This window comes from Ictidomys tridecemlineatus, chromosome 3 (assembly GCF_052094955.1).
Source record: "Ictidomys tridecemlineatus isolate mIctTri1 chromosome 3, mIctTri1.hap1, whole genome shotgun sequence".
Taxonomy (NCBI): domain Eukaryota; kingdom Metazoa; phylum Chordata; class Mammalia; order Rodentia; family Sciuridae; genus Ictidomys; species Ictidomys tridecemlineatus.
In genome coordinates, this window is record NC_135479.1 from 157,725,205 (window position 1) to 157,750,201 (window position 24,997).

Consider the following 24,997-nt stretch of genomic DNA (forward strand, 5'->3'; position numbering starts at 1 on the left):
AACTTAAAATATAATATAATATATATATATATATATATAAATACAAACACATATGCCACACAAATAATAATCACATGTATACAGATTAAAGAAAATTTTTTACAAAGGTAAGCTGGAGTAGCTAATATCAGACAGAGATTTAAAGTAGGATTATTAGCAGAGACAATGAGAATGTTATATAATAGTAAAGAGATAAAATCATCAAGAAAATCTTAAAATGTATATGCAGGATTTAAAAAAAAAGCTTAAAAATACACAGACAATAGAAAAAGATAAAATAACAACAGCAGCTTCAATATTTCCCTCTAAGGAACTAATAAACAAGTAATTATTAATGATATAGAACATTGAAATGAAACTATAAAATACCTTTGTCTAATGTAGAGAATACTCCACATAAAAAGAACAGAATATAGCTTGCAAATGCAAATATAATATTCATAAAAATATATAATATTATGTCTCATACAGCAAACCCCCACAAATTTAATTAAAAACTATAGAACTAGAAAATATATTCTGCAATCACATAAAATTAAAAGTAGGGACCAGTATGTGGAGAAACAGCTAAAATATTTCCCAAATACTTGGCAATTAAGCAACATTATTTCCAAATAACCATGGTACTCACACACAGTAAATTAGAATACATTCTGAATTTAATGACAATAATAATAATCATAAATTTGTAAGTACCAAAATACATGGGACACATTTAAAGCAGTACTTAATGTAAATTCAGTTTGTAAAAAAAACTATCTTGAATCAATAATAAAAACTTTCATCTTAAGAAAAAGAAAAGCAAACTAAAAACCCAAACAAGCAGAACAAGGAAATAACAAATAGCAAAAGTCAGTGAAATTGAAAATAAAAATGTCTAAGAGAAAAAAATCAGTGAATTGAAAACTGACTCTAAAAAGATTAGCACAATTGATAAATCTCTAGTGAAAATGGTCAGAAAAATAAAGACAAAAAATAAATATTGTCAACATCAGAAATGAAAAAGGTGATATATTACTACAGATCCAAACTCTTTGTCCAAAGACATCAGAAAACTGAACCCGTGGAATTACGTCCACTGAAGAAATGAGAGAATACCAGAAGGAAGAGATAGAAAGAGAAGATATCTCTAAATATCTAGCCAAATCTTGACTGCCATTATCCTACACCTGGGTTTGACTAAATGTGGAACAAACCAAAAGCAGTTCAGTTAACGGCAAAAGATCTGGACTGACACTGGAACCATTTTCCAAGAAAAAAAAGTCCACAGTTTACAACCAGCCAAGTGAACTGCCTATCAAAACAAAAGTAAATTACTCACTGGAGAATAATGGAATTCAGAATCTCTACATTTATTATGCATTTACTTGGTACCAACTATATGCAAGGCTTTAAGCTATGTGCTGAGAATATATCAGTAAGATATAGTTCTTGCCCCCTCAGATGTTAGAGTTAAAGGGTGAAGATAGGAAGAAAGTGTAATAAATTTGTGAATGTTTTGACAGTACAGCAAAGTACTCCATGCAAGGCCCATAAAATAGAAAACATTTTAACTTCCAAATAAAAATCTGGACATTTCTTGAGATGGCACACCCAAGAAACTAAAAGAAGCTCAGTATAGTTAATGCACAGTATATAACTATAAATTTAGCAGAATAACAAGAGATGACACTAGTGAGTTCAGCAGGGTCCAAAATGTTTGAACAGCCAGGCTAAGGAATTTGAATTTAAATTTTAAGAGCAATGAGAAGACTATGAAAGATTTGCTATCACAGAAGTGATGTATTTCAATGTTTATTTTAGAAAAGTCCTACAGACAGCTATGTGAACAACAGTCTAGAGAAAGGCAAGGCTAGGAACAAACCTGTTAAGAAGCTATTTAGAATTCCAAATAAGAAACAACGATAATCTAATTTAGTTAAAGGGGGCAGGCAGGGCAGAAATAAGGAAAAAGTTCCAATATATTAAGAAGTCAATTTGCTAGAGGACTTTTAAGAGTTAAAGAGCAGTGTTGAGAAAAAGATCAAGTGTTCAGTTTGGGGCAAGTTGAGTATAGACATTTATGAAAAATAAAAGTAGAGATACTTGGGATGCAGGCAGATAAAAAGGTTAAGATTTTAGGAGAGTTATCTGTGCTAGACAAGATTTGAGTTTCATTAACTCATAAGTGAAAATATTGCCTTTGATATCTATCTGGGTAGACTGAAATGGTATATATGTTTTATACTTTAGATAGAAGAAAAAGAGAATCAGTGAATTTGAAAAACATTATATTGGAATTTTTCATTTTAGTAGCAATTCTCTATACTTCTATGAATTTTTAGCTTAAAAATGTGTGTGTGTGTGTGTGTATTCAGCTTTTTAAAATATTTTTTCATCTAAGGAACAGGAAGATTCTAATTGTGAGATAACCTTAGAGGTCTAGATGAGCTTTGAAGAAAGATTATTATCAAACAAACTTAAATGTTAATTGTAAGAAAAAAATGTTTCATTTTCTCAAGAGAAAAGTATCCACATAATTTATTGTTCCCTGCTTTACAATGTAAATGCATACAGCAGTGAGCACAGAAGGGGGAACAAAAGGTAATTCAATGCGACTTTTTCATATATCTAAATACTACCTTAAAACATAATGGTGTTCTAACAGGTGACATAGCACAGAAGCAGCAACTAAAAACACATACATACTCAGAAAAAAGTAAGAGAAAATTCTCTTTCAAGCTTACCTTGCTCCTAAATTCTCAATGGTTATATATTCATCCTTTCTCACAACTTCAAACTGCAAATGATGGGAAAAAAAAAGTAGCCCTAAAGTAGTTCAGTTTCCAAAATTCTTTAATGTTAGTTCTTAGCCTTAACACTTGAAAAGAGACAATCAGAGTAAAACCATCGTGAATATAAAATAAAGAAAACGTAATTGAAAGGTGAGCAATACATGGTCCTGTTGAAACAACAAATTAGAGTTGCCTTTAAAACAAATTCAACTTTATATCGCTACACAATCTAAATGACAAATTTGAAAAATAAAAATACATATCTGAAGGTAAAGAAGTAAATGAGATTTATTTCTACTCATAATTTGTCATAATATCAAAAGATATTTCATTAATTAAAAATAAAATGTATACTATTTGCGTGTACTGTGACAAGTACTACTATAGGGGTTGCTCTACAGATATTTTCATAGGAAGGACAGACTATAAGAGTTTCAGAAAGTAAAATTATTTTTAACTTTAGGTAGCACAGAAGTAAATACATTATAATTCTTAGTTGATGATACTTTCCCTCATTCATATGCATATGGCATATTCATCTGTTCTCATGTTTCTATATCCTTATTTTTTAAATTTTTTTATTCTTAAAGACCACTTAAATACTACTTCACATGAATAGAAATGGCAAAGAAATATGACTAGGATTCTATTATGATTACAATATCTGTTTCAAATCAAAAAATATTATTCTTGTAAAGGAAACCAAGAAAAGTTTTAGAAGATACTCACCAAAATTTTAACAATGCCAGGTACATCACATTGTAGCATTCTTACCATGTCACCTGTACATCCTTCCTTCAAACATTTTTTCCCACTAAAACTCTAAAGTTAATAGAAAAAAATAAAAATAAAAATCACTAATGTGCAAATGTGAGTAAATTTAAATAAATAAATAGGTAGAAGCACTTGTTGCCAAATAGTAAACTAACTAGTGAATAAACATTTGGGAATTGTTCAAAGATAATCTATTTCATATCAACAAATACTCTATTTAAGATGTATGGTTTCACTTTCTTTTCTAGTCATTTCTATTTCCAAATCTTTAAAGAGCTATATTACAGCCTAAAATGTATTTGCTGTTCCAAGGAAAGCAACTTTATGTAACACGTTCTAATTGAGGAAGTATAAAAGAATACTGAATTTCTTACTGAATACAGAATTACCAGATACTCAAAGATTCCCGAGAAAATAGAAAAATACAAATGTTGCATCATTCTTTTCTCTGATTCTGACTTTGCCATTATCTCTGGCTTAGTTTTATATTTCTTTTACTTCTCTTTTTAAGATTGAGCAATATTAATGGTCCTAATAATAAAAGAAATTGAAGAAGTATTTAAATACCACTTAAAAATGAATAGTAGTGCCTTATATAATTCTTTGTGCAGTTTATAATGTCAGTTCCTCACAATAGCCCTATGAAATAGGTTTACCTTATCCTTACTTTAGAACTTAAAAAAAAAATTGTCTTGGAATGGCTACATTACCAGCCAAATGTAATAAAATTAATAAGCGTCTCAATCTGGAGTTGAACCCATATTTCCCAAGTGTTTTTTATAATACATCACAATTTATAAGGTTTTCTTACTGTTTACACAATATAAACCCTACAGAATCAAAATTAAGACCCAACTTATGGTCATTAACTCACTAACGAAAAATACAAAGTTGTGTTATGGAATTCCACTTCAATTTTAGTAGGAAAGAGGAGTATTATATGAGTAGAAACTAAATATAAACAAATACAAATATTAAAACAAATTTGTCCTTGTTCTCAATGCCTAAAAATATAAATTATCACTGAGCACGGTAGTGCACATCTATAATCCCAGTGGCTTATCTTGGGAGCTGAGGCAGGAGGATCACAAGTTGAGAACCAACCTCAGCAACTCAGCAAGGCTCTTCAGCAATTTAGTGAGACCCTGTCTAAAATAAAAAATAGAAAGGGCTGGGAATGTGGCTCAGTAGTTGAGTGCCCCTGGGTTCAATTACCACCCCCCCCCCCGAAAAGAAATTATCCTTAAAATTGTATAATTATCCTGTGTATTTATTAAGCAGTTCTACTCTGATTTTATATCCTTTATGTGAATAAATGGAACACTATTTCTATTCTTGAGTATAAACATCTAGAGGCAAGAAAATGAATTGTTAGAAATAACTAGACAAAACAACTAGCAGAATACCTGCTACAAAGAGTTATTTAATAAATAATGATGAGGGATAAAGAATGGTGGGAAGATAAGCATCAGAGAGAAATGAGAAGAAAATGGAGAGAGGAAAAAACAGGGAAAATATACATAGGAAGAAATAAATAGAATAAGGACAAAATGGAAAAGGGAAGAAGAAGTGCTGTAGCAAAGTTTTAAGAAAGAAAAGCAAATATACCTGATCATGTTCACCTGGATATTTTAAATTCTTGAACTTTTTCCAACAAACTTTATGGAAATAAACACAGCAACTTTTACTGCACATTAACTGAAAAAATCCCTTGAAAAAATAAAAGTAAGCAATTGATATGGAAATAAACAGTAATTCATGTAAGTACAAAAAAATGCAAACTCCTCAAGTTACTTTTAAAAGTATTTTATCATAATAAGTTTTGCATGGCATTCAAAATTTACCTACAGAGATCACTGAAGAACTTTACATGTCATTTTTACAATAAAGACAGTTTAAAAAGGGAAATGATTTGAATGTCAATGTAATATTTTCCATATTCTATGTACAATAAAATAACAGAACCCAGAGAGTAACCTCTAACAAGGAAAATACAGTAGATCCCAGATTATCTTCATTTTTACATCTTTTTTTCTTCCAGCTCCAACTCCATACCGTTATTCTTTGAATCTCTTTTATATAACCCATCACTGCACCTCAGATTTGTTCCATAGTGACAGTTCCTGGGTTACTATGTTATCACAGGTATGGATATGTTTGTCCTTCCTATATGCCCTCCCTGGGAACTATAGCCCTGTTTCTCCTTATGTAGGAATTCTGCTTATATTACAAATATTGAAGCTGCATGTCCAGGACTTTATTTTCCCAGGCTTTCCTAGGAAATTTCAGCACCACAGTACCATGTTACCTAACCCAATACAGAACATGCTTTGTTTTGAGAACTCTACCTCACCTAGCCCACTTATCAATCCCTGTCTTATCGTAAGGAAATATCTTGGCCTTCTTTTCTCCACTTTCTCCATTTGTTATAAACATTCCTTGCAAGTGAGACTGCAATTATCTTACAGAAGTGGTGTTTGATTTTGCACTGATAATCAATCTTCTTGTCCCATCTTATGATATCACGTAGTTTTATTCTGATTGATTTAGAGAGATCTATCAGAAGTATTCTGATTGTTGAATTTATTCAAGTTAAAACTCAAAGAGTTTCATTCCTCTCCCTTCTAGAAGGCCTACTGAAGTGGTAATGAGAACTTATTTAATATCAAAATTACTGAGGAGGGGCAACTTTTCTCTTTAGTAAAATGCTCCTTAACATTTCTAACTATAAAGTAATAAGAATTTCTAGATCATTTTCCCTGTACGATAACAGGAATAATAGTTACAATTTCATAGGTATGTGTTACAAAAATCTTAACAAAACTAATTACTTTTTAACTAACGTACAGATCGTGAATAATTATTGCTCATTCTGAATTGAAATTCTCAGAGATAATGAAACATCTTCTCAACTGCATGACCATTGTAATTAAGTTAAAACTCTTTTAAAATAATATTTCAAAACATAATGATATAATAATTTCATCTAAGTTAATTTTATAATCACATTAAAATACTCAGTAAATTATTAAATATGGTACCTTGTAATTGGTGTTCTTTAAAATGTCAGCTTCACAAGATCGTTCACAATCTAGATAACTACAAATGGTCTGTTTCATTATATTACTTTCAGTTGTCTTGATAAAATTATTGAGAAGATCCTAGATTTCAAAATAAAAAATATTCTCATGAATAACAATAAATTAAAATAACAATACTTCCAAAGTTTTCCTTAAGTAATGTGTCCACATCATATCCCCTTTTGAAGGATTTGCATTTAAAAATAGTTAGAGAACGTATTTCCTACATGAAAAGTAAACAAAACTGTAAATACTGAATTTTACAGAGTGATAGAAACATGGAGAAAGGAGAAAAATGTATGTTTGAAGCTATATTTCTTTTTTCCATCTAACCTATAGTAAAACACTTGGCATGTTCCTATCAAGAATTACTTGCTTAAGAAATTATATATATATATTATATATATATATATATAATATATATATATATATATATAGAGAGAGAGAGAGAGAGATAGAGATAGATAAAATATATATAAAATGTATCTCAATATCAGAATTGGGCCCTAGGACACTGGCAAAAGTACAGTACAAAAATATGCTTTCAACTGCCAAGGTTACAACTTGAAATACAATTTCTAATTTTAAAATTGCTGATAAGTGAAAAACACATTATCAGGTCTTAACTAATAAGGTCATAAACACTTATGCTTTAGAGGGGTAGTATTAGAACATTTCAAATAGTATTATTGCTAATTTTCTGAGAGCGTATGATTATTTCATGAATATCAGTCATTCAGGAAGATAAAGCTGAAAATCTTTGCAAGAAGGTAAAATGACAAAATATAATATTAGAAATTCTGTATCTAATTAGAAATATTATTTAATGGGTTAAATATACAGAGTATGTGAATAATGAGCAGAAATAAGAGAAAATTAAAAAGAAATAAGAGAAAATTAAAAAGAAATTATCAGATACATAAATCAAGAAAATATTTCAGAACCAAAAACATAAGTTCAGAACATTGGGGATACACAAGATACCTTTCAAAAATCCTCAGAAAGAAAATGGAAAGAAGACAATGCAACAGGTCACATGTAAAAGGCTGAAAACCAGAATGACATCAGATTTCTCAAAAGTAATACTAGAATCTAGAAGATAACAGAAAAACATTTCTAAAAAATGAAGTAAAATTATTTTCAACCTATAGTTCTATGACCACATATAAGTAAAGTGTACAAAAGATAAATTATTTTGAGACTTAAAGTTCTTAAAAAATTTACTTCCTAAGGAAGCACTCTTCTATGGAAAGCTGCTGCAGGAGGTGCAACACCAAAACCAGGAGCAAAGTAGAAAGAGAAAACTTGAGTTCTGACACATGAAAGATTCTACACAGGAGAGAAGTAAAGGAAATCCCTAGGATAAGGACAATTTAATAAAAATTTAAAACTACTAGTAAGATGGGAGCTGTTGTGTGTTTGTGTATGTGCGTAAGAGTCAAAGAGATGTATTTTGTATAAGAGGGCTAACCCCTTATAGTGGAAAGTCAAAATAAAACCTAAAATGGACAAATTTTTTTTTAAATAGCAGTACTTTCTTAGAAAATTTGTAAAAAACAAAGAAAATGACTAAAAACTTAGAAGGAGTCAAATATAGGGAGCAGGAATTGTAGTTAGAGATGGCAGAGCAAGAACTCTTAAGTCTTTTTTGTCAAACTGCATATATTGTATTACATTGCATAATATAAAAATTCACTGAACATAATCTGGATAATATAGAAAATTATTCTAAAAGAAGGAAAAACAAACAGTAAAGATTATGCTGGGAATGCTTTAGGGTGATATAGTTTAATACCTAAAAAGTATACAAAATTATTGCTAATTAATAATTCAAAGTTAAACTTCATATGTTTATCATGACAATGCCAAAGGCCATTTATGAAGTCTATTATTAAGTGAAAAAGGTATATTAAAATATTCCATTGTAGACTGGAAATGTAGCTCAGTGGTATAGTGCTTGCTTAGCATGTGTGAGACCTTGGGTGTACACAGATACACACACACCCACAGTAACTGGGATTTTTTGATTACTTCTTTCAGTTGTTAACTTTTGTCCTATGTATTTTGGGACTATATTACTAGGTATATATAAATTTTGAATTGTTATAGCTTCCAGGATAATCTAATCTCATTTTTTAAAAATGAAATGTCCCTGTTTAGTTTAAAGAATATTTTTGGCCTTAAATACAACTAAAATATAAGGCTACAAAAAGGTTTAAAGGTAGAAGCTTGGAAAAACACATTCCATTCAAACATTAACCAGGAGAAACCTGGTATAGCTATTTTCATACTAAGTAAATTAAAAAGAGACCTACATGGCTTTGAATAAAAATTACCCAAAAAGAAAAAGAGTAAAAGTTCGGGGGACTGGGACTCTTACACTATCTTAAGACTATAAGCTGGCACAATTTCCTGAAACAGCATATAGGAATATATTATCAACAACTTTACAAGTGTGTAAACACTTGTTTTACAATTCAAACTTAGAAAATTTATTCTAAGGGAATGATGTGAGAAATATGCAAAGATCACTTTATATTAAGAGTTAAAAATCGAAACGTTTAGGACAAACTAAATGTCCTAAACATGGTTAAGTAAATTAAAGTGAAACTGCAAAAATCATATTATATAAGAATATATATAAGAATCTAATTTCTAGAAAATTAAAACACTATAAATTTCCAGGCTACAAATATATGTATATAATATAGCAATTTAGCAAAAATAAAGGTATAAAAAAAATAAAGGGTATGTGTTTATATGCATATGTATATATGTGAATAGACATAAATGAAAATGTTAACAATTGTTTTTCCACTGAACAAATACATGTGAATTTAACTTTTATCTTTGGATAGTTTTACATTTTCCAAGTTTTCTGAACAAAGCATTTAGTGCATTATGAATTAAATTAGGTAACAAAAAATAAATAATTAGAAAAAAAACAATGCTACCTATTACATTTGGTTCTATTCATGAAGTACTAGACTAGTACGGATATTAACTTTCCTGTTGTGGAAAATGCTGCTACTCTGTACTTGATGAATCATACTTACATTACATATAGAATAGATAATGAAATCAAAGTTGTTTCTTAAAAGGTAATTTTCAATAAAAGAGGGTGCTTGCCATAGAATATAATGTAGTTTTTAAATAAAATTTACCAAACATGATTCTAATTAGTGAAATGAAATGTTATTCCTAAATAATTTCTTACTTTAAAAGTTGTAGGTAAATCTCCATCTTCTGTAGGATCTATGTCAAACCAATGATCACTTGTATCTCCTATTTCTTGTAAGCTTTTATGAAATTCTAGCAGTCCTCCATTATATCTGTAAGGCATTTTAGAATACATTAGTTTGAATGAAACTCTAATACTGTATAGTTTAAAAATGACATAACAAGTTATCAAGTTTGTGTGGTAAGTAGAGTTGTAATAACCTCTGTCATGCAAATTCTAGGATTCTCACCTGTGGAAGATTGGGCTGAAATATAGATAGAAGGGGAGGCAATGGATTAGGTAGTGGCTCAAGCTTTAACAGTATGGGAGCCATAGTAATTAAAGAGGTTAGTTTTGTTAACTGGATGGCTTTTGTTAACTCTCTTGTAGGCCCTGAAGAAAGAGACAGACACTGGTCAGCCAATTATTATCCCAGAATATACTGTGAAAGCCAGAAGGCTCTAAGGTAGCATTTAAAGAGACTTTCATCTTCTGTATCCATAAAGATAATTTGTGCTAAAAGGGCCAGATTTTAATCCTAAAATGGAAGAAACGGCAAATAAGACCTAATATATAAGCCTCTAGAGACTGCAGCTATCAATAAGTACACTATAAAACTAGAAGACAGAAACATTTAAAGAATTCTCACCTCCTCTAGAGATAAGGGTAGAGTATGCTGCAAATAAGGCCTGGGATTTAGTTACAAGGGTAGAACTGAAAAAAAAAAAAAAAAAAAGGATCAAATGCATAGCCACAACAGGACTACTTTGCTAGGTCAGGGCTTTTGTGGGGAATGAGAGGATTTTGCAAAATCTAAAATGAGGATATTTAATGGAATGTGCTCAGAAACACTGACTCTCAATTCTGACTGAATTATCCAACTGGCAAAGACCGTTTTTTTGTTAAAAGACAACAGCCTCCTTGAACTTAGAAACTATACAAAAACACAAGAGACACAAGTCTCAAAGGATGATGCCCTTCCTTCTCAAGATCTTCCTCAACCTATAGTCACTGCCTTCAGACTAGTACGTCTAGGGTCAAATATAAAAGGGTCCAAAAGGGAATAAAAGGGTCTCGGGAATAAAAAGCTTATTCTAAGAATTGCAGAACCTACAGGTATGCATATTTAAGCAACAACAAGTGTGGGAGTAGATCTCAAGAAAGCAAAGCCAATGGGCTGGATAGAGAATTGTATACTGATATGAGACAACTCTTACAGAATTTAAAATTTACTTTCCTACCAAGGATACCTGAAGCCAGTCCTGACATGCTGCTGAGAGGCTCCTAAAAATTTGAATGATGGCCTATAGTAAATGAAGAAGAAATACTAAGCATTTTTTGGCAGATTACTGAAAGAGTTAGGAGGCTTGTGGAGGTAAGAATGTTAGAATGGACTTAACCTGGGCTATGGCTGTGGCTCAGTGATAACAGCACTTGCCTAGCATGCATGAGGCCCTGGGTTCAATCCCCAGCACATATCTCTCTCTGTTTCTCTCTCTCCCCTCAAACTCTGGCCCCCACACACCCACACACAATAAAAAAATCCAGAAAGAATCTGTTATTAGATAATGTTCATGGAAAGGCTCAGAGAGAAGACATTAGTTTCATTAATGCAGGAAAAAGGTAGAGTTAAGAAAAGCACCAGTGCTTTGAGAAACTCAGTGGTGGTTGTCCTCTATAATGATGCTGCAATACAACTGTGTTTTCTAATAGATGGTCTAGAAAATAGATTTCCTCCTTTGCCCATCAGTAAAGAGAATAAAAAGTAGTTTGCATTCTAAGAGAAAGACACCAGTACATATTCTTTGTCTTGTCTTAGACTACAGTTAATTCTTACATTCTGTCACAATTTAGGCTGAAAAGATTCTGATCATCTTTAAATTCTGAAAAGCATAACACTAGCCCACTACATTGATGGTATCATGCTAATCAGACATAGTAAGTAGGAAGTGAGAAGTCTACTGGACACACCAGTGAAAAACAGGTATGCCAGTGAGTAGTAGATAAACCTTATATAGAACCAAAAACTACCACACAGGAGACACTTTTAGGAACCCAATTATTTGGCCTAGGCCCTTACAAGGGTTTGCTTAAGTAAACTCCCTAATTCATCCCTGGGATCTCATTGAACCACAATTTCCTCAGTGGAGACTTCTGGTTCTCAGAACCAAATTGGAGTTCAGTAAAGACTTAGACTGTTCATTATGTTTTCCTTCAATTTCATAATTGAATATTTTATAATTGTATTAAATTAAGGTCTATATCTTTCACCATACTGTCAGTTACATGAAAATAAGACCATTTTAAACTACTATACTCTTAATACCTAGCACAATTTCTAGAATATGACAGATGCTTAGTAAATAAAATGAATGAAAGATGCTACAAAAGCAAAAGATATCCATATAGGAAGTGAACAGATAATTTATATAGTTTCCTTTGTACAATTTCACTTTCCAAAAAACATGTAAACATTTAAAACATTCCCCAAACTTAGCACTTGTACCATTTCAATTCTTTATAAGTTTACTTATATTCTGACAACATTATTTTAAGTCAATGGTAACATTAATAACTACAACCACTGTTCATTTATTAAGTATTGTATTTTTTGTGTCTTGGGCACTGTTCATCACCTATAACGTCCTTATGAGGTGAACAGTATATTATTTCTAGTTTAGAGATAAGAAAAAAACAATAGGCCTTAACAACATTAAGTTTCTTAGGGTGATAGAAAATGCATCTGAATGCAGGTTTGTCAGACTCCAAAGCTAATGTCAAAGTCAGAGTTCCTCTTATTGTCATGGTGTGTTAAGTTTGGTATTTAATAATCTCAAGTATATTAAATAAATTATTTTCTATAGGAAAAGATGAAGACAGAACAAAGCAGTATGAGTTCACAATGTTATGATGCCTGACATACTGTGTAAATGTCATTTCCATTTCACAAATTAAAAGCTGATGATGCTGAAAGATCTAGCTACTATTTAAAATCTTTACCTCTTCTGTGCACATCGAAGTAAACCACGTCCAAAATAAACTAAACACATAAAGTTTTCACAAATTTCATTTTCTTGAATTACCATCTTCATCACCAGAAATTTATTCTCAGCTTCTGTATAATCCTGTAGTGACATAAAACTGGTTTGGCTGATGTGAAAAGAATTTTGTTCTTTTATAATAAACAATTATTTCCCAAACTGGAGAAATTAGACATTTTTGAGGATGATCCAATCATTTCACTTATTTACAACTTCAATCTTACCATCTATGTACATGATCACAAAGACAATGCATTCAGAACTTAAAATATTTATAAAAGAATACAATATCTCTAATCATAACATCTTTATCCAGTGTTTCAAAGTGAAAGTTATATAACAATTTTTGTGTTTGAAATTGGAAAATATTACTAGTCAAAATAAGTGTTTTTCTGATCACTACTAGAGCATAATTCTCTGTCATTCTTAATGTTTCCTTCTAATTATAGCAGAATTCTAATTTTTCAAACTAGAAAGAAGTGACTCATTGACCATAGATATAATCTCATTTGGGAAAGCAACAGATAGATCATAAGTAATATAGATTTGGAGGTAAAGCTCAGGATCAATTCCAAAAGATGCTTTAGCTATAAATAATAAAACAGGTATAATAGCAATGGTCTGGAAAAAGCAAGCAGAAAAAATCCTTCAAAGCCTTACAAATGTTCTCTAGTACATCAGACAGAATGATAATTAGTATTACATGAAATTATTTAAAATAGAAATGTCCTCAGTTTTTATACTTAAAAAATTCTACTTCACCTAATAAGTCATATTTATATGTTTATGATATCATATAAAAAATACCCATTTAGGAAAAAAAAGTGAAAGAAATCTCGAGGCTGCAAAGAAAACATTAAAAATCAGTGAAAAAAAAGAAAATGTAAGTTTAAAGGAAACTTTAGAAATTTTCTAGTTAGCTCCCCAATTTTTATTTATTTGCACTTTATTTAACAAAAATTTTTGCGGTAGAACTCATATTTTACAAAAGGGGTAAGATTAAGAACATAGAGATTAAGGCATATTAGCAAATGAAATAAAATGTGCTGTACAAGTTAAAGCAGCAAAACAATCTTCTATTTTACACAAATGGTAAGCATCTAAAAAAATCACTTTAAAAAAGGTAAAGTTAGGGCAGTGTAAATACATGTCAAAAAAGGCACTGAAAGGTTTCAATATCTAGAGAAGTTTTAAAAGTCAGCATTTTAATTTGCTAAAATAAAGTTAACATAATGGGCAAATAACACATACTACATACCTCTTTCTTTCCTCTTTCAGTGAGTGCTACTCCATATAAAAACAGTAATGTCAAATAATAACCAATATTAATTTGGTATGCCTGCAAAGAAAAAAAAATATGTTAATTGGTTAAACAGACCAAGCTACTTCTTGGTATACAAGTTTAATTAAATATCCTTGGCCTACTTAATAATTATGAAAAATGTTAAGAATTATTATTTTGTCAATTATATAATCAAAACTATAGAGTATGCATGTTTAGATCAATTTGATAATTTGATTTAAGAAGAGAAATTTAAAAAAATAAAAGCAAATGTAATTCATTATATTAAATTTTTTTAAAATGCTATATTTTATGTATCAAGAATACTTTAGGAAATAATATAATAATGAACAGGCAAGTATCTACCACCCATCTGAAAAAAATTCAATCACCTCTGACATCAAAATCCTTTACTCTCCACATGTTGGTTTTGTTTTAAAAATATAAAATGAAGCTTATCATTTCTTCAGTGAAAAATTTTAAATGTGTGGATATTTACTTCATTTAAATACCGTTTACTCAAAATTACAGAGATGGAGACAGATTAAGGATAAGGGAAGGAAGCGAGGTAGAAGGGAAAGGTATAACTACAAAGGTAGCATGAACTGACTATGATAATGATTATACAAATACACACTTGTGATAAAATGTCACAGAACTATACATGCCTGTGCATAAAATAATCAACATAGCTGGCATGATACTAATATCCTTATTAAGGCCTGCCTACAAGGTTGATCCATAGCTTTTGTATTGGAACTCGGGTTTCATTTTTTTTTCCCCCACTATTTTCTAGCTGTTGAAGGTGGCTTGCTGGGCTTCAATTGTTTGAACTGAAATTTATGATGATAATGAGATTTATGCTGAAAACCTGGGAATTTTTTTTTTCCTGGTAATTTGAAATTTTGATACATACCAGGCAAAAGATCCCTCAGATAACCAACCAATAAAAATGTGGAACACTTGAATGTCTAATGGACTACCCCTGGCAGAAGCAATACAGATGTTGCTACATTTGTGTTACCGGGGTTGAGAGGGAAGAGGGACAGCATACAATGCCCTGAGTACACGCAGGAGAAAATACAGGGAAACCTACAGATAGATACCTTGAGATTCTATCTGTATCTTTTCCCCTGTGATCTGTTATAGATCTTTACTACAACAGGGTAATAAATCTTTCGCTATTAGTAAAATATGCTGACTCTACCTTGTAGCAAGTCTCTGAACATGAATGAAGGTGTCTTAAAGACCAGTGAAAGAACATTATCATAATACTGTAAATTTTCTGGTTTTAATAATGTACTGTAGTCATGTTGGAAGTAATAACTACTGGAAGTAAACTGGCTAAAGGATACACTAAGATCTCCTTTTATTACACAGTTAGAACATTTGTGAATCTATAATTATCTTGAGAACTGTTTGCTAATCTTGTTCCCAGAATGTGCTGTTTCCCAACTGCCAAACTGCAGAATGTACTTCCTCACCCAGTTGCAGGCAAACCGCCCACTCGCCCTGACCCGTCAATGAACTTCCCTCCCTGCCCTCTCCAAGAAAAGTATATAAGCTCTGCTTAAGCTGTTCTCAGGGCTCTCTTTGCTCTATTCAAGTGAGCTCTGAGTCCCAGCATGCTGGACCCCAAATAAACCCCTTGCTGTTGCATGAGACAGTCTCTTGGTGGTCTCTTCCTCCGACGCTCGCCTGACCTTTACATTTGGAGGTTCCACCAAGATCCGGCAGCAGCGGACGAAAGACCCCCAACGGTCTCGGGGTAAGTAAGGTGCCTCTTTCTGGTTTCTGATTTCTGGTTTCTGGTTTCAGGTTTCAGGAGGGCTTCGCAAAGTGGCTGTTGGTGAAGAGCGTGAGCTCTCTCCGACAGTGGCTGACAGACGTGTCACAGAGCCACAGGCCACATCCCTGGGGGATGCCCCAGAGGACTCGGGAAATCGAGGAACAGTAGTTTCCTCGACTCAGTATTCTGCAGTATTCTGCTTCGGATTTGGTTTGCCAGCCTGTCAGGTTTTGCCGGCTACTCAGTTCTGGTCTCTATCTCAAATTTGTGTTGAACGTTTACTGTCTGTCTTTATCGTCTGTGTTGTGTGTCCTTGCTTTCACTGTTTGTGTATCTTTCATTATGGGACAGAGCACTTCAACGCCTCTGTCCCTGACCCTTGATCACTGGACCGAAGTCCGCTTAAGGGCTCAGAATCTTTCTTTTTCAGTAAAACGCCGGACCTGGCAGACTCTCTGTGCCACAGAATGGCCCACCTTTGGAGTCGGATGGCCCCCAGAAGGATCTTTCTACTCCCCACTAATTCGAAAAGTCAGAGATATTGTCTTTCAGGAGGGGCCACATAGCCATCCAGATCAACAGCCGTATATCTTAACTTGGCAGGACCTCTGTGAATCTCCTCCTCCATGGTTGAAGTCTTTCCTTGTCCCTGCCCCTGCTCCTACTCCTTCTCCCACGATTCTCTCTCTCAAACCCTCTGCTCCTCCTCCTCCACCCTATGTTCTCCCTGAGTCTCAAGGTTTGACTCTACTGGACTCTCTTCCCCCTCCTTATCCCCTGCTCTGATCCTCCAACCCCCAACACCCTCTAAGTGATTCTCCTGCTGCTGACTCAGCCTCTCCACCATTGGAGGAAGCTGAGCCGGCCCAGCGCCCTCCAGATGACTCCCCGGCAGCACACACAGCTCCTCCTCCCCTGGAGGAAGCTGGCCTGGCTAAAGAAACTCGCCGGCGGCAAATGATTAAAAACCCTGAAGCCCCCATGATACTCCCGCTCCGTCCTTATGGGCCAATGATAGAGGATGGCCATGGTGGAGAAATGCAAGCCTACCAGTATTGGCCTTTCTCCTTTTCAGATCTATATAACTGGAAAAATAACAATCCCCCTTTTTCCAAGGACCCCACCCAGCTCACAGGTCTGATTGAGTCATTGATGTTTTCACACCAGCCTACTTGGGATGACTGCCAACAACTCCTAGGCACTCTCTTCATGACAGAGGAACGAGAGAGAATCCTCCTGGAAGCTAGAAAAAATATCCTCGGACCAGATGGGCGACCGACACAACTTCCCAACATAATCGAAGCCGACTTCCCCTTGAACCGACCCAACTGGGACCCCAACACCTTTGAAGGTAGGGAGCATCTGTCCACTTATCGCCGGGCTCTAATAGCTGGTCTCCGAGCGGCCGCTAAACGGCCAACTAATTTGGCCAAGGTAAGAGAGATTATTCCAGGGCCTAATGAATCTCCCTCTATGTTTCTGGAGAGAATTATGGAGGCATATAGGAGATATACTCCTTTCAATCCTCAGGCAGAGGATCAAAAGGCATCTGTCACGATGGCCTTTATTATGCAAGCTGTTCTGGATATTAAAAGAAAGTTACAACGCTTAGATGGATTACAAGATATGACTTTGAGAGATTTAGTCAGAGAAGCCGAGAAGGTATACTATAAGAGAGAAACTGAGGAAGAGAAGGAACAAAGGAGGGAGAAAGAAAGGGAGCAAAGGAAGGATGAGAGAAGCAAAAGACAGACTAAGGCATTGACTAAGGTCCTGGTCACAACAACAAATAGGCCAGAAATTAAGAAACAGGGAGACAGGAAGGGATACCTGGGCCCACGCCAAAGGCCACCCCTGGCCTCAGATCAATCTGCCTACTGTAAAGAAAAAGGACACTGAGCCAAAGAGCGCCCTAAAAAGAGACAGCCACGCCAGCCAGCCATTCTGACTCTGGAGGATGACTAGGAAAGTCGGGGCTCAGATCCCCTCTCCAAGCTCAGGGTAACTTTTGAAGTGGAGGGGACCCCAGTAAACTTTGAAGTGGATACAGGGGTAATATACTCAGCCCTTAAGGCCCCATTGGGCCCTCTATCAAATAAAAGGTCTCTAGTTCAAGGGGCTAATGGCAGTAAATATCGGGCTTGGACAACTAAGAGGACCATGGACCTGGGGAAAGGAAAAGTCTATCACTCCTTCCTAGTGATCCCAGAATGCCCGGCCCCATTGATGGGCAGAGATCTGCTCACCAAGCTCCGGGCCAGAATAACTTTTAACCCTGAAGGCCCCAAATGGAATTTCTAAATCCTTCAGTAAAAACTCCTATAGTCATGGCTTTAACTGTATCAGCAGAAGATGAACATCAACTCTTTACATCTCCAAGACTGATCAAACAGGCAAGCTACCCCAGAAATGGATAACAGATTATCCAGATGCCTGGGCAGAAACTGCTAGGTTAAGCCTAGCTGTGAAACAACCTCCAATAACAGTGGAGTTAAAAACCTCAGCCTCCCCAGTCAATGTCAAATAATATCCTCTGAGCAAAGAAGCTAAAGATGGGAGAAGGCCCCATATTCACAAATATCTGGCCTTAGGGGACCTAAGGCCCTGTCAATCAGCCTGGAACACTCCCCTGGTACCAGTAAAAAAGCCAGGAACCGAGGACTATCACCCCATTCAAGACTTAAGAGAGATCAACAACAGAGTGCAGGACATTCACCCCACGGTACCTAATCCGTACAATCTGCTTAGCACTCTGAACCCTGAATGAAAATGGTATACTGTTCTGGAATTAAAATATGCTTTCTTTTGCTTGCCTCTGCATAAAGATAGTCATTTGCTGTTTGCTTTCGAGTGGGTAGACCCAGAAACCGGAACGTCTGGTCAACTAACTTGGACCAGACTCCCACAGGGGTTCAAAAACTCCCCCACTCTCTTTGATGAGCCCTCCACAGGGACCTAAATGACTTTAGAACTGCGCACCCAGAAGTCACCCTACTCCAATATGTGGATGACCTGCTGCTGGCAGTCAACACCAAGGAAAACTGTGAGTCTGGGACCCAAGCACTACTATCCGAGCTTGCTCAACTCAGGTATAAAGCTTCTGCCAAAAAGGCCCAAATTTGCCAGCAAGAAGTAATCTTCCTGGGCTATTCCCTTAGGGGCAGTAAACAATGGCTCACTGAGCCCAGAAAACAAACCGTTGTGCAGATACCACCCCCATCGAACAGGAGGGCGGATGAAGAGGCTAAATTGGCAGCCCTAAACGGAGTAACCATGTTAACACTTTCCACACCAGGGGAACATAAGTCAGGAGACTTAACTACGTCGGAGTACCCCGACAACTTAACATCTAAGGACACTAACACTGAACTCCTCAACTTCACTGAGCCCAGCCTGCAATTTTAGAAATCCCTACACTACGTTAAAAATGTACATCAACTCACTCACCTTGGTTCAAAGAAATTGCAGGCATTTCTGAAGGATCAAGAACAGAGTTTTCCACTAACCGGCTCATAGCGAAAGGAAATAGCTGAACGGGTAACAAAAGCCTGTCGGGTCTGTCAATTGGTTAATGCTTACCCTTCCAAGCTTCCTGCAGGAAAGCACCTTCGAGGAACCAGACCAGGACAATTCTGGGAAATGGACTTTACTGAAATTAAGCCAGCAAGGTATGGACTTAAATATCTCCTAATCTTTGTAGAAACATTTTCAGGATGGATTGAAGCCTTCCCCACAAAAAAAGAAATGGCGCAAATGGTGGTCAAGAAGATCCTTGAAGATATTTTTCCAAGATACGGCCTGCCTATGGTAATAGGGTCTGATAATGGACCGACGTTCGTGGCCCAGGTAAGTCAGGGGTTAGCCAGGACCCTGGGGATTAATTGGAGGTTACATTGTGCTTATAGACCCCAGAGTTCAGGACAGGTAGAAAAAATGAATAGAACCATTAAAGAGACCTTAATGAAATTAAGCTTAGAGACTGGCATAAAAGATTGGACTATGCTCCTGCCTTATGCACTGTTTCGTGCAAGAAATACTCCCTCTGTTTCTTTGTGTAACCTCACCCCCATGAAATTCTCTATGGTGCCCCTCCTCCAGTAAGGGACCTAACCCCAACTCTAAGACCTAACAATTCCTTTCACACCCCCTTGCTTGACAGACTTAAAGCTCTTGAAAGAACCCAGCGATACCTATGGAAACAGCTGGCCACTGCCTACCAACCTGGGGACAAAGGGACTCAACACCGATATCAAATGGGAAACTTCGTCTACGTAAGACGACATCAGGTGTTATCCCTAGAACCCCGCTGGAAAGGACCATACAGGTGCTACTTATAACACCTACAGCGGTAAAGGTAGACAGAATTACTTCCTAGATCCATGCCTCTCATCTCAAGCCTGTGCCCTGTCCAGACTCTGGCTGGAAATTGGAAAAGACTGGTACCCTTTCAAATTGTGTATTCACCATGTGGATAGGGCTATAGACTCTCCTCTTGACTACCAGTAGTCCTAACCCTCATCAACCCGTTCAGCAGCGATGGCTGATCACAAATCCTACTGGACAGGAAGTATGGTCTATCTCACATACAGCCCCCTTAGGGACCTGGTGGCCATCTCTCCACCCAGACATTTGTCAGCTGGCTATAGGTCTTTCCTATTGGGATATCCCTGATAAAGAGGATCCCACTAAAATTCCATTAAATCCCTTCCGTACCATAGATAATGGAAACAAACATTATGGATGTAGGGACATGCGAGCCAGATGCAGGTTGGCTAACCTAGATTACTATGTTTGCCCGGCGAACTATTGAAGCCACAAACAGTCACGGCTGTGTGGGGGAAAAGCCGACTTCTTCTGTAAGTCATAGGGATGTGAGCATACAGGGGCTGCCTGGTGGAACCCAAACTCCTCATCAAATTTCAGAACACAGCATTAGCCATATTACCAATTAGATAACCAAAACAGATGGCCCCCAGAGGGGTCTCTAGATCCTCAAATTCTGCATGACCGTTTTAACTTCTGCAAGTGCTCAAAAGGGTGAAAGGAGATTCCCCTATGTGGAGGCCTTTTCCCTCCTTCGCTCACATTCTGAACTATGCTTCTCCAATAGATCCTCACCCTCAGCCTTCTGCTCCAGACTCTCTGCTGTCACTCCCACCTCAGCAACCTGATTTCTCCCCTCCAATTACTAGATCAAAAACCCAAACCTCCACCGGTTCTCAGACCATTGCCCCCTTGCTGAGGTAGCAGTTACTGAGGTACCTCTCCACCCACTCACTCCTCTCTTCTCCTGTCAGTGTCCACACCAGGTCCCACCAGGTCCTCTTACCAGCTAACCCAAAGCTCAAACCAGCTGAAAAGAGCCCTAAGACCCCTATCCAAGATGTAATGAAAATGGCCTTTAAAGTTGCTTTGTCATCACTGAAAACAGGTTACTAAGAATTTAAAGTCCCTCACAGGCTTTTTGGGATACTCACTCCCATCTTCCCCTCTGCTCTACCTGTTCTAATACTCAAGCTAGGAAAATCCCAAACTGCTTTCCCATTCTCCACGGAGCTACTCTCAGTCCCACCTTCCCCGTCTTCCCCCTCTGTACCAGGCCCACAAAAAAGTCTTAACTGACCTTCTCCAGAAGTCTTCACCATGGCTGACTTTAGGACTTTCAGCAAAAGAGTCCCTATAAAAGAGTTCAGTATAGATAAACTTCCTCTTTTCATGTTGCCCTGTTCTACTTGGCCATTGGCTGGAAAAATCAGCACTCCTAAGCTAAACATCCCCTTACTAGTTTTTCACAAAATATGTGAACAAGGCCTCTGACCTTGAGCTGGGGCTTCACAGAGATGGCTACATTTCTAAGATAAAGAAGTTACCAACTGGGCTCCATGGTAACAGCTGGCAGGGGAAAAGAATAAGGGAAGAAAAAGCTCTCCCCCTCCCAGGTGTCCTTGAAAAGTTAACTTGCCTACAACAGAGGAAAAAACAGAAACAAAAACTGCTTTTTATAAACTTCTGCAGACTGTGAACTTCTGAGCCCCTGCCCTTACATGTTGGGTACAAAATTCTGAAACTACCTAAACTTGGGGTTCAGGGGATTAATTGATTACAACAGAAGCAATGCCCTCTGAATCCGGTTGCAACCAAATAGTACTATTTCCCTGTCTTTGGTACTATCTTAGGTGCCTTGCCTTGTCCGTCCCTACAACAGTATAATTCTATATACTTAAACATTGTTTATGTTTTCATAAAATGGTCAACAGATTTAATTAATTATGTAATGGTGCAGATGTTTCCCAGAGTGCTCTATCATGACACAGGTTCATTTGAAGATCAAACGGGGGGCATACAACCCGGTTTCGCCAGGAACCTGTATCCTTCACTTTAGCCATCCTATTAGGAATAGGAGTTGCTACAGGGGTGGGCACAGGAACCACTGTCCTGGTCCATGGGACACACAAATGACCCAATTAGAAGCAGCAATAGACCAAAACTTAAAGATATTAAAACCCCCATCACAGCTTTGCAGGAATCTTTAACTTCTCTCTCTGAAGTTGTTTTACAGAACAGGCGAGGGTTGAACTTCCTCTTCATGAGAGAAGAGGGCCTTTGTGCTGCATTGAGGGAAGAATGTTGTTTTTATGCCGACCATACTGGAGTTGTAAAAGAATCTATGAGTAAATTAAGAAGACGCCTTGAACAGCATCAGCGAGAGAGAGAGAGGCCCAAAAAGGGTGGTATGAGTCTTGGTTCACACAGTCCCCCTGGTTAACTATGCTTTTATCAGCCCTGGCCGGTCCATTAATATTCCTTATATTGTTGCTAACTATAGGACCCTGTTTGCTCAACCGTGTAGTTTCCTTTCTCCAAGCCCAAATTGGACAAGTCAAACTTGAAAAGTATACAAGCTTTGCTTATGCTGTTCTCAGGGCTCTCTCTCTTTGCTCTATTCAAGTGAGCTCTGAGCCCCAGCATGCTGGACCCCAAATAAACCCCTTGCTGTTGCATGAGACAATCTCTTGGTGGTCTCTTCCTCCAACGCTCACCCGACCTTTACAATGTTGGAAGTAATAACTATTGGAAGTAAACTGGCTAAAGGATACACTAAGATCTCCTTTTATTACACAGTTAGAACATTTGTGAATCTATAATTATCTTAAAATGAAAAGTTAAAACAATTATCTGTGGAGAAAAATATTTTTCATTCTATTTATGAGGGCTAATTTTATCTGTCAACTGGACAAGCTACAGGCGGCCCATATTAAACATTAATTCTAGGTGTGTCTTCGAGGGTGTATTCAGAGAGATTGGCCTTTGAATTGATAGACTTAGTATCTGACCCTCCACACATGGGTAGGCATCTTTCAATTCACTGAGGGTCTGAAGAGAATAAAAGGCCAAAGAAGGAAGAAGTCACCATTTTTGCTTCTTGTATACTTGTCTAAGGAAGGATATCGAATCTTCTTTTCTGCTCTTGGACTATGATTTATACTACTGGCTCCCCTGGTTCTGAGTTTCCAGCTGTAGATGTATGTATGTACACACACACACACACACACATATAATACACATTCTTTCTTCATAACAAATCATATATATGTGTGTATATACATATTTTGGTGTGTGTGTGTATATATAACATAAACTAGTTCTGTTTCTCTGAAGACCTTTAAGTCCACTACTCTTACACTCTATACTGACTGAAGAGTACAACTGTACTCTATACAAATGTCAGGTGAAGTGTTCTAATGGGGGTTGCCTCATACCATAAGCAAGTTTTTTCCAGGTATAAGGATGATTAACATCCGTTAAGATATAAACTTCCTTTTTATGTTGATCTAACAGTATTCCCTCACCCTAGCACACTTCTTATGACCAACTGTATGTATCTGTGAGACAAATGAAGAGAATTAGAAGTTTGGCTTCAAAAGTTGTGGAAACAGATGTCATGCTTGTTTTCAATGGACTAAATAAGTTTATAAACTTCCTGTACTTTCTAACTGGTTTCCACCTTAAAATTCCCATCTCTGAAGAGTCAGTACAATGTTATAGTTGAGAGCATAGACTCTGAAGCCAACACTATATGGATTGTATACTAACTCCACTACTTACTACCTGGAAATTAGCAAGTTATTTAACCTTTATGCCTCGGTTTCCTAAACTAAAAAATGGGAATAATAATTACCAAGAGTAGATAAACTAATCTTTACAAAGTGCTCAGAAAACTGGCTATCATGTAGTAAACACTAAATAAATATGGTTATCATTTTGCAATTTTTTAAAAAAATCAGCTTTGTACAATAGTCTGTGCCTCACGCAATTCTAAATAAAAACATTTTTGAGAACAAGATGCAGAATTGTGGTAATACTATAATCAGAAGGCAAAAAACTCCAGAAATTTCAAAAGCAGCATATTTATGACTGTTGGGACCTCTGCTGACTACGGAAGTGCAACTGCTGGGGTAAAAAAAATCCCCAATCTTGGGATTCTGGTTTTGTGATTCTCCATGTACATGACAGTTAGAGCTTGAGAAATAGCTTCCATATACGTGCCTGAACGGCCCCAAGGTATGGCTTCCACAAACACAAAGAATAACTCCCCAGCAACAGGGCACACATATCTAATGGGGTATTGTTTCTGCAACTAGGGTAACGGGGCTCTGTTTCTGCAACTAAGGTAACAGGGATCTGTTTCTGTAACTGGGGTGCCTAGGCTACCCCAATCTGGGGGACTCTTCGATCTCTGACTGGCCCCTGCCTTTGCCCCCACCTCACTTCTCCTCTCTCTATATAAGTCCTCTCCCTCCACAATAAACTGAGTTGCTGCGCCATCTCGGCTGACTCAACTCCCAACTCGGTGTGATTTTTCCCAGGCAGGGTGGCGGGCCTGGTCCCGACACTCACCCTCTCGCTCAGCCCAGAGACACTCACTAGCTGGTCTAGTGATTCTCCTCAACCTCTGTCGGAGGGCGGTCCGACATATGACCTTATCTCTGCCCTTTTTTCACTATCTTATCCCAGTTAGCAAAGATGATTTGAAGTA

The 24,997-nt window shown here is 36.3% G+C and overlaps 2 protein-coding genes across 11 annotated transcripts in view; one reads left to right on the forward strand and one right to left on the reverse strand.

Annotated features, from left to right (window-relative positions):
* Positions 1-24,997, reverse strand: part of Dzip3 (DAZ interacting zinc finger protein 3) — a 96,946-nt gene that overhangs the window by 48,498 nt on the left and 23,451 nt on the right. For 6 of the 8 annotated variants that reach the window (XM_040270401.2, XM_040270400.2, XM_040270397.2 and 3 more), the window contains exons 6-12: positions 14,148-14,228; positions 12,849-12,973; positions 9,846-9,960; positions 6,590-6,709; positions 5,157-5,258; positions 3,504-3,596; positions 2,727-2,779 (exon numbers count right to left, since the gene is read on the reverse strand). In XM_040270401.2, coding sequence (XP_040126335.2) covers positions 2,727-2,779; positions 3,504-3,596; positions 5,157-5,258; positions 6,590-6,709; positions 9,846-9,960; positions 12,849-12,973; positions 14,148-14,228 — 689 coding nt within the window. Of the gene's footprint in view, positions 1-2,726; positions 2,780-3,503; positions 3,597-5,156; positions 5,259-6,589; positions 6,710-9,845; positions 9,961-12,848; positions 12,974-14,147; positions 14,229-21,583; positions 21,743-24,997 lie in introns of those variants that run through there. The other 2 variants (XM_078044273.1, XM_078044272.1) reach the window with 2 other exon arrangements.
* Positions 15,750-24,302, forward strand: LOC144376419 (uncharacterized). 3 transcript variants are annotated; one of them, XR_013436894.1, is made up of 3 exons: positions 15,750-15,939; positions 17,128-17,311; positions 20,120-24,302. XR_013436894.1 is itself a non-coding variant. In XM_078044275.1 (2 exons), exons 1-2 carry the CDS (start codon positions 16,918-16,920, stop codon positions 20,123-20,125), a joined length of 483 nt encoding a protein of 160 aa, XP_077900401.1. In that variant the 5' UTR covers positions 16,238-16,917; the 3' UTR covers positions 20,126-24,302. The 3 variants fall into 3 exon arrangements, 2 of the variants coding, with proteins under 2 accessions (XP_077900401.1, XP_077900400.1); XM_078044275.1 differs by lacking the exon at positions 15,750-15,939 and having other exon boundaries at positions 16,238-17,394; XM_078044274.1 differs by lacking the exon at positions 15,750-15,939 and having other exon boundaries at positions 16,245-17,311.

Coding starts and splice junctions, on each gene's coding strand:
- LOC144376419 (XM_078044274.1), top strand. CDS start 16,918: ATGATTAAAAACCCTGAAGCCCCCATGATACTCCCGCTCCGTCCTTAT. Junction 17,312..20,119: donor GGACCCCAACACCTTTGAAG/GTAGGGAGCATC, acceptor CTTGCTTGACAG/ACTTAAAGCTCTTGAAAGAA.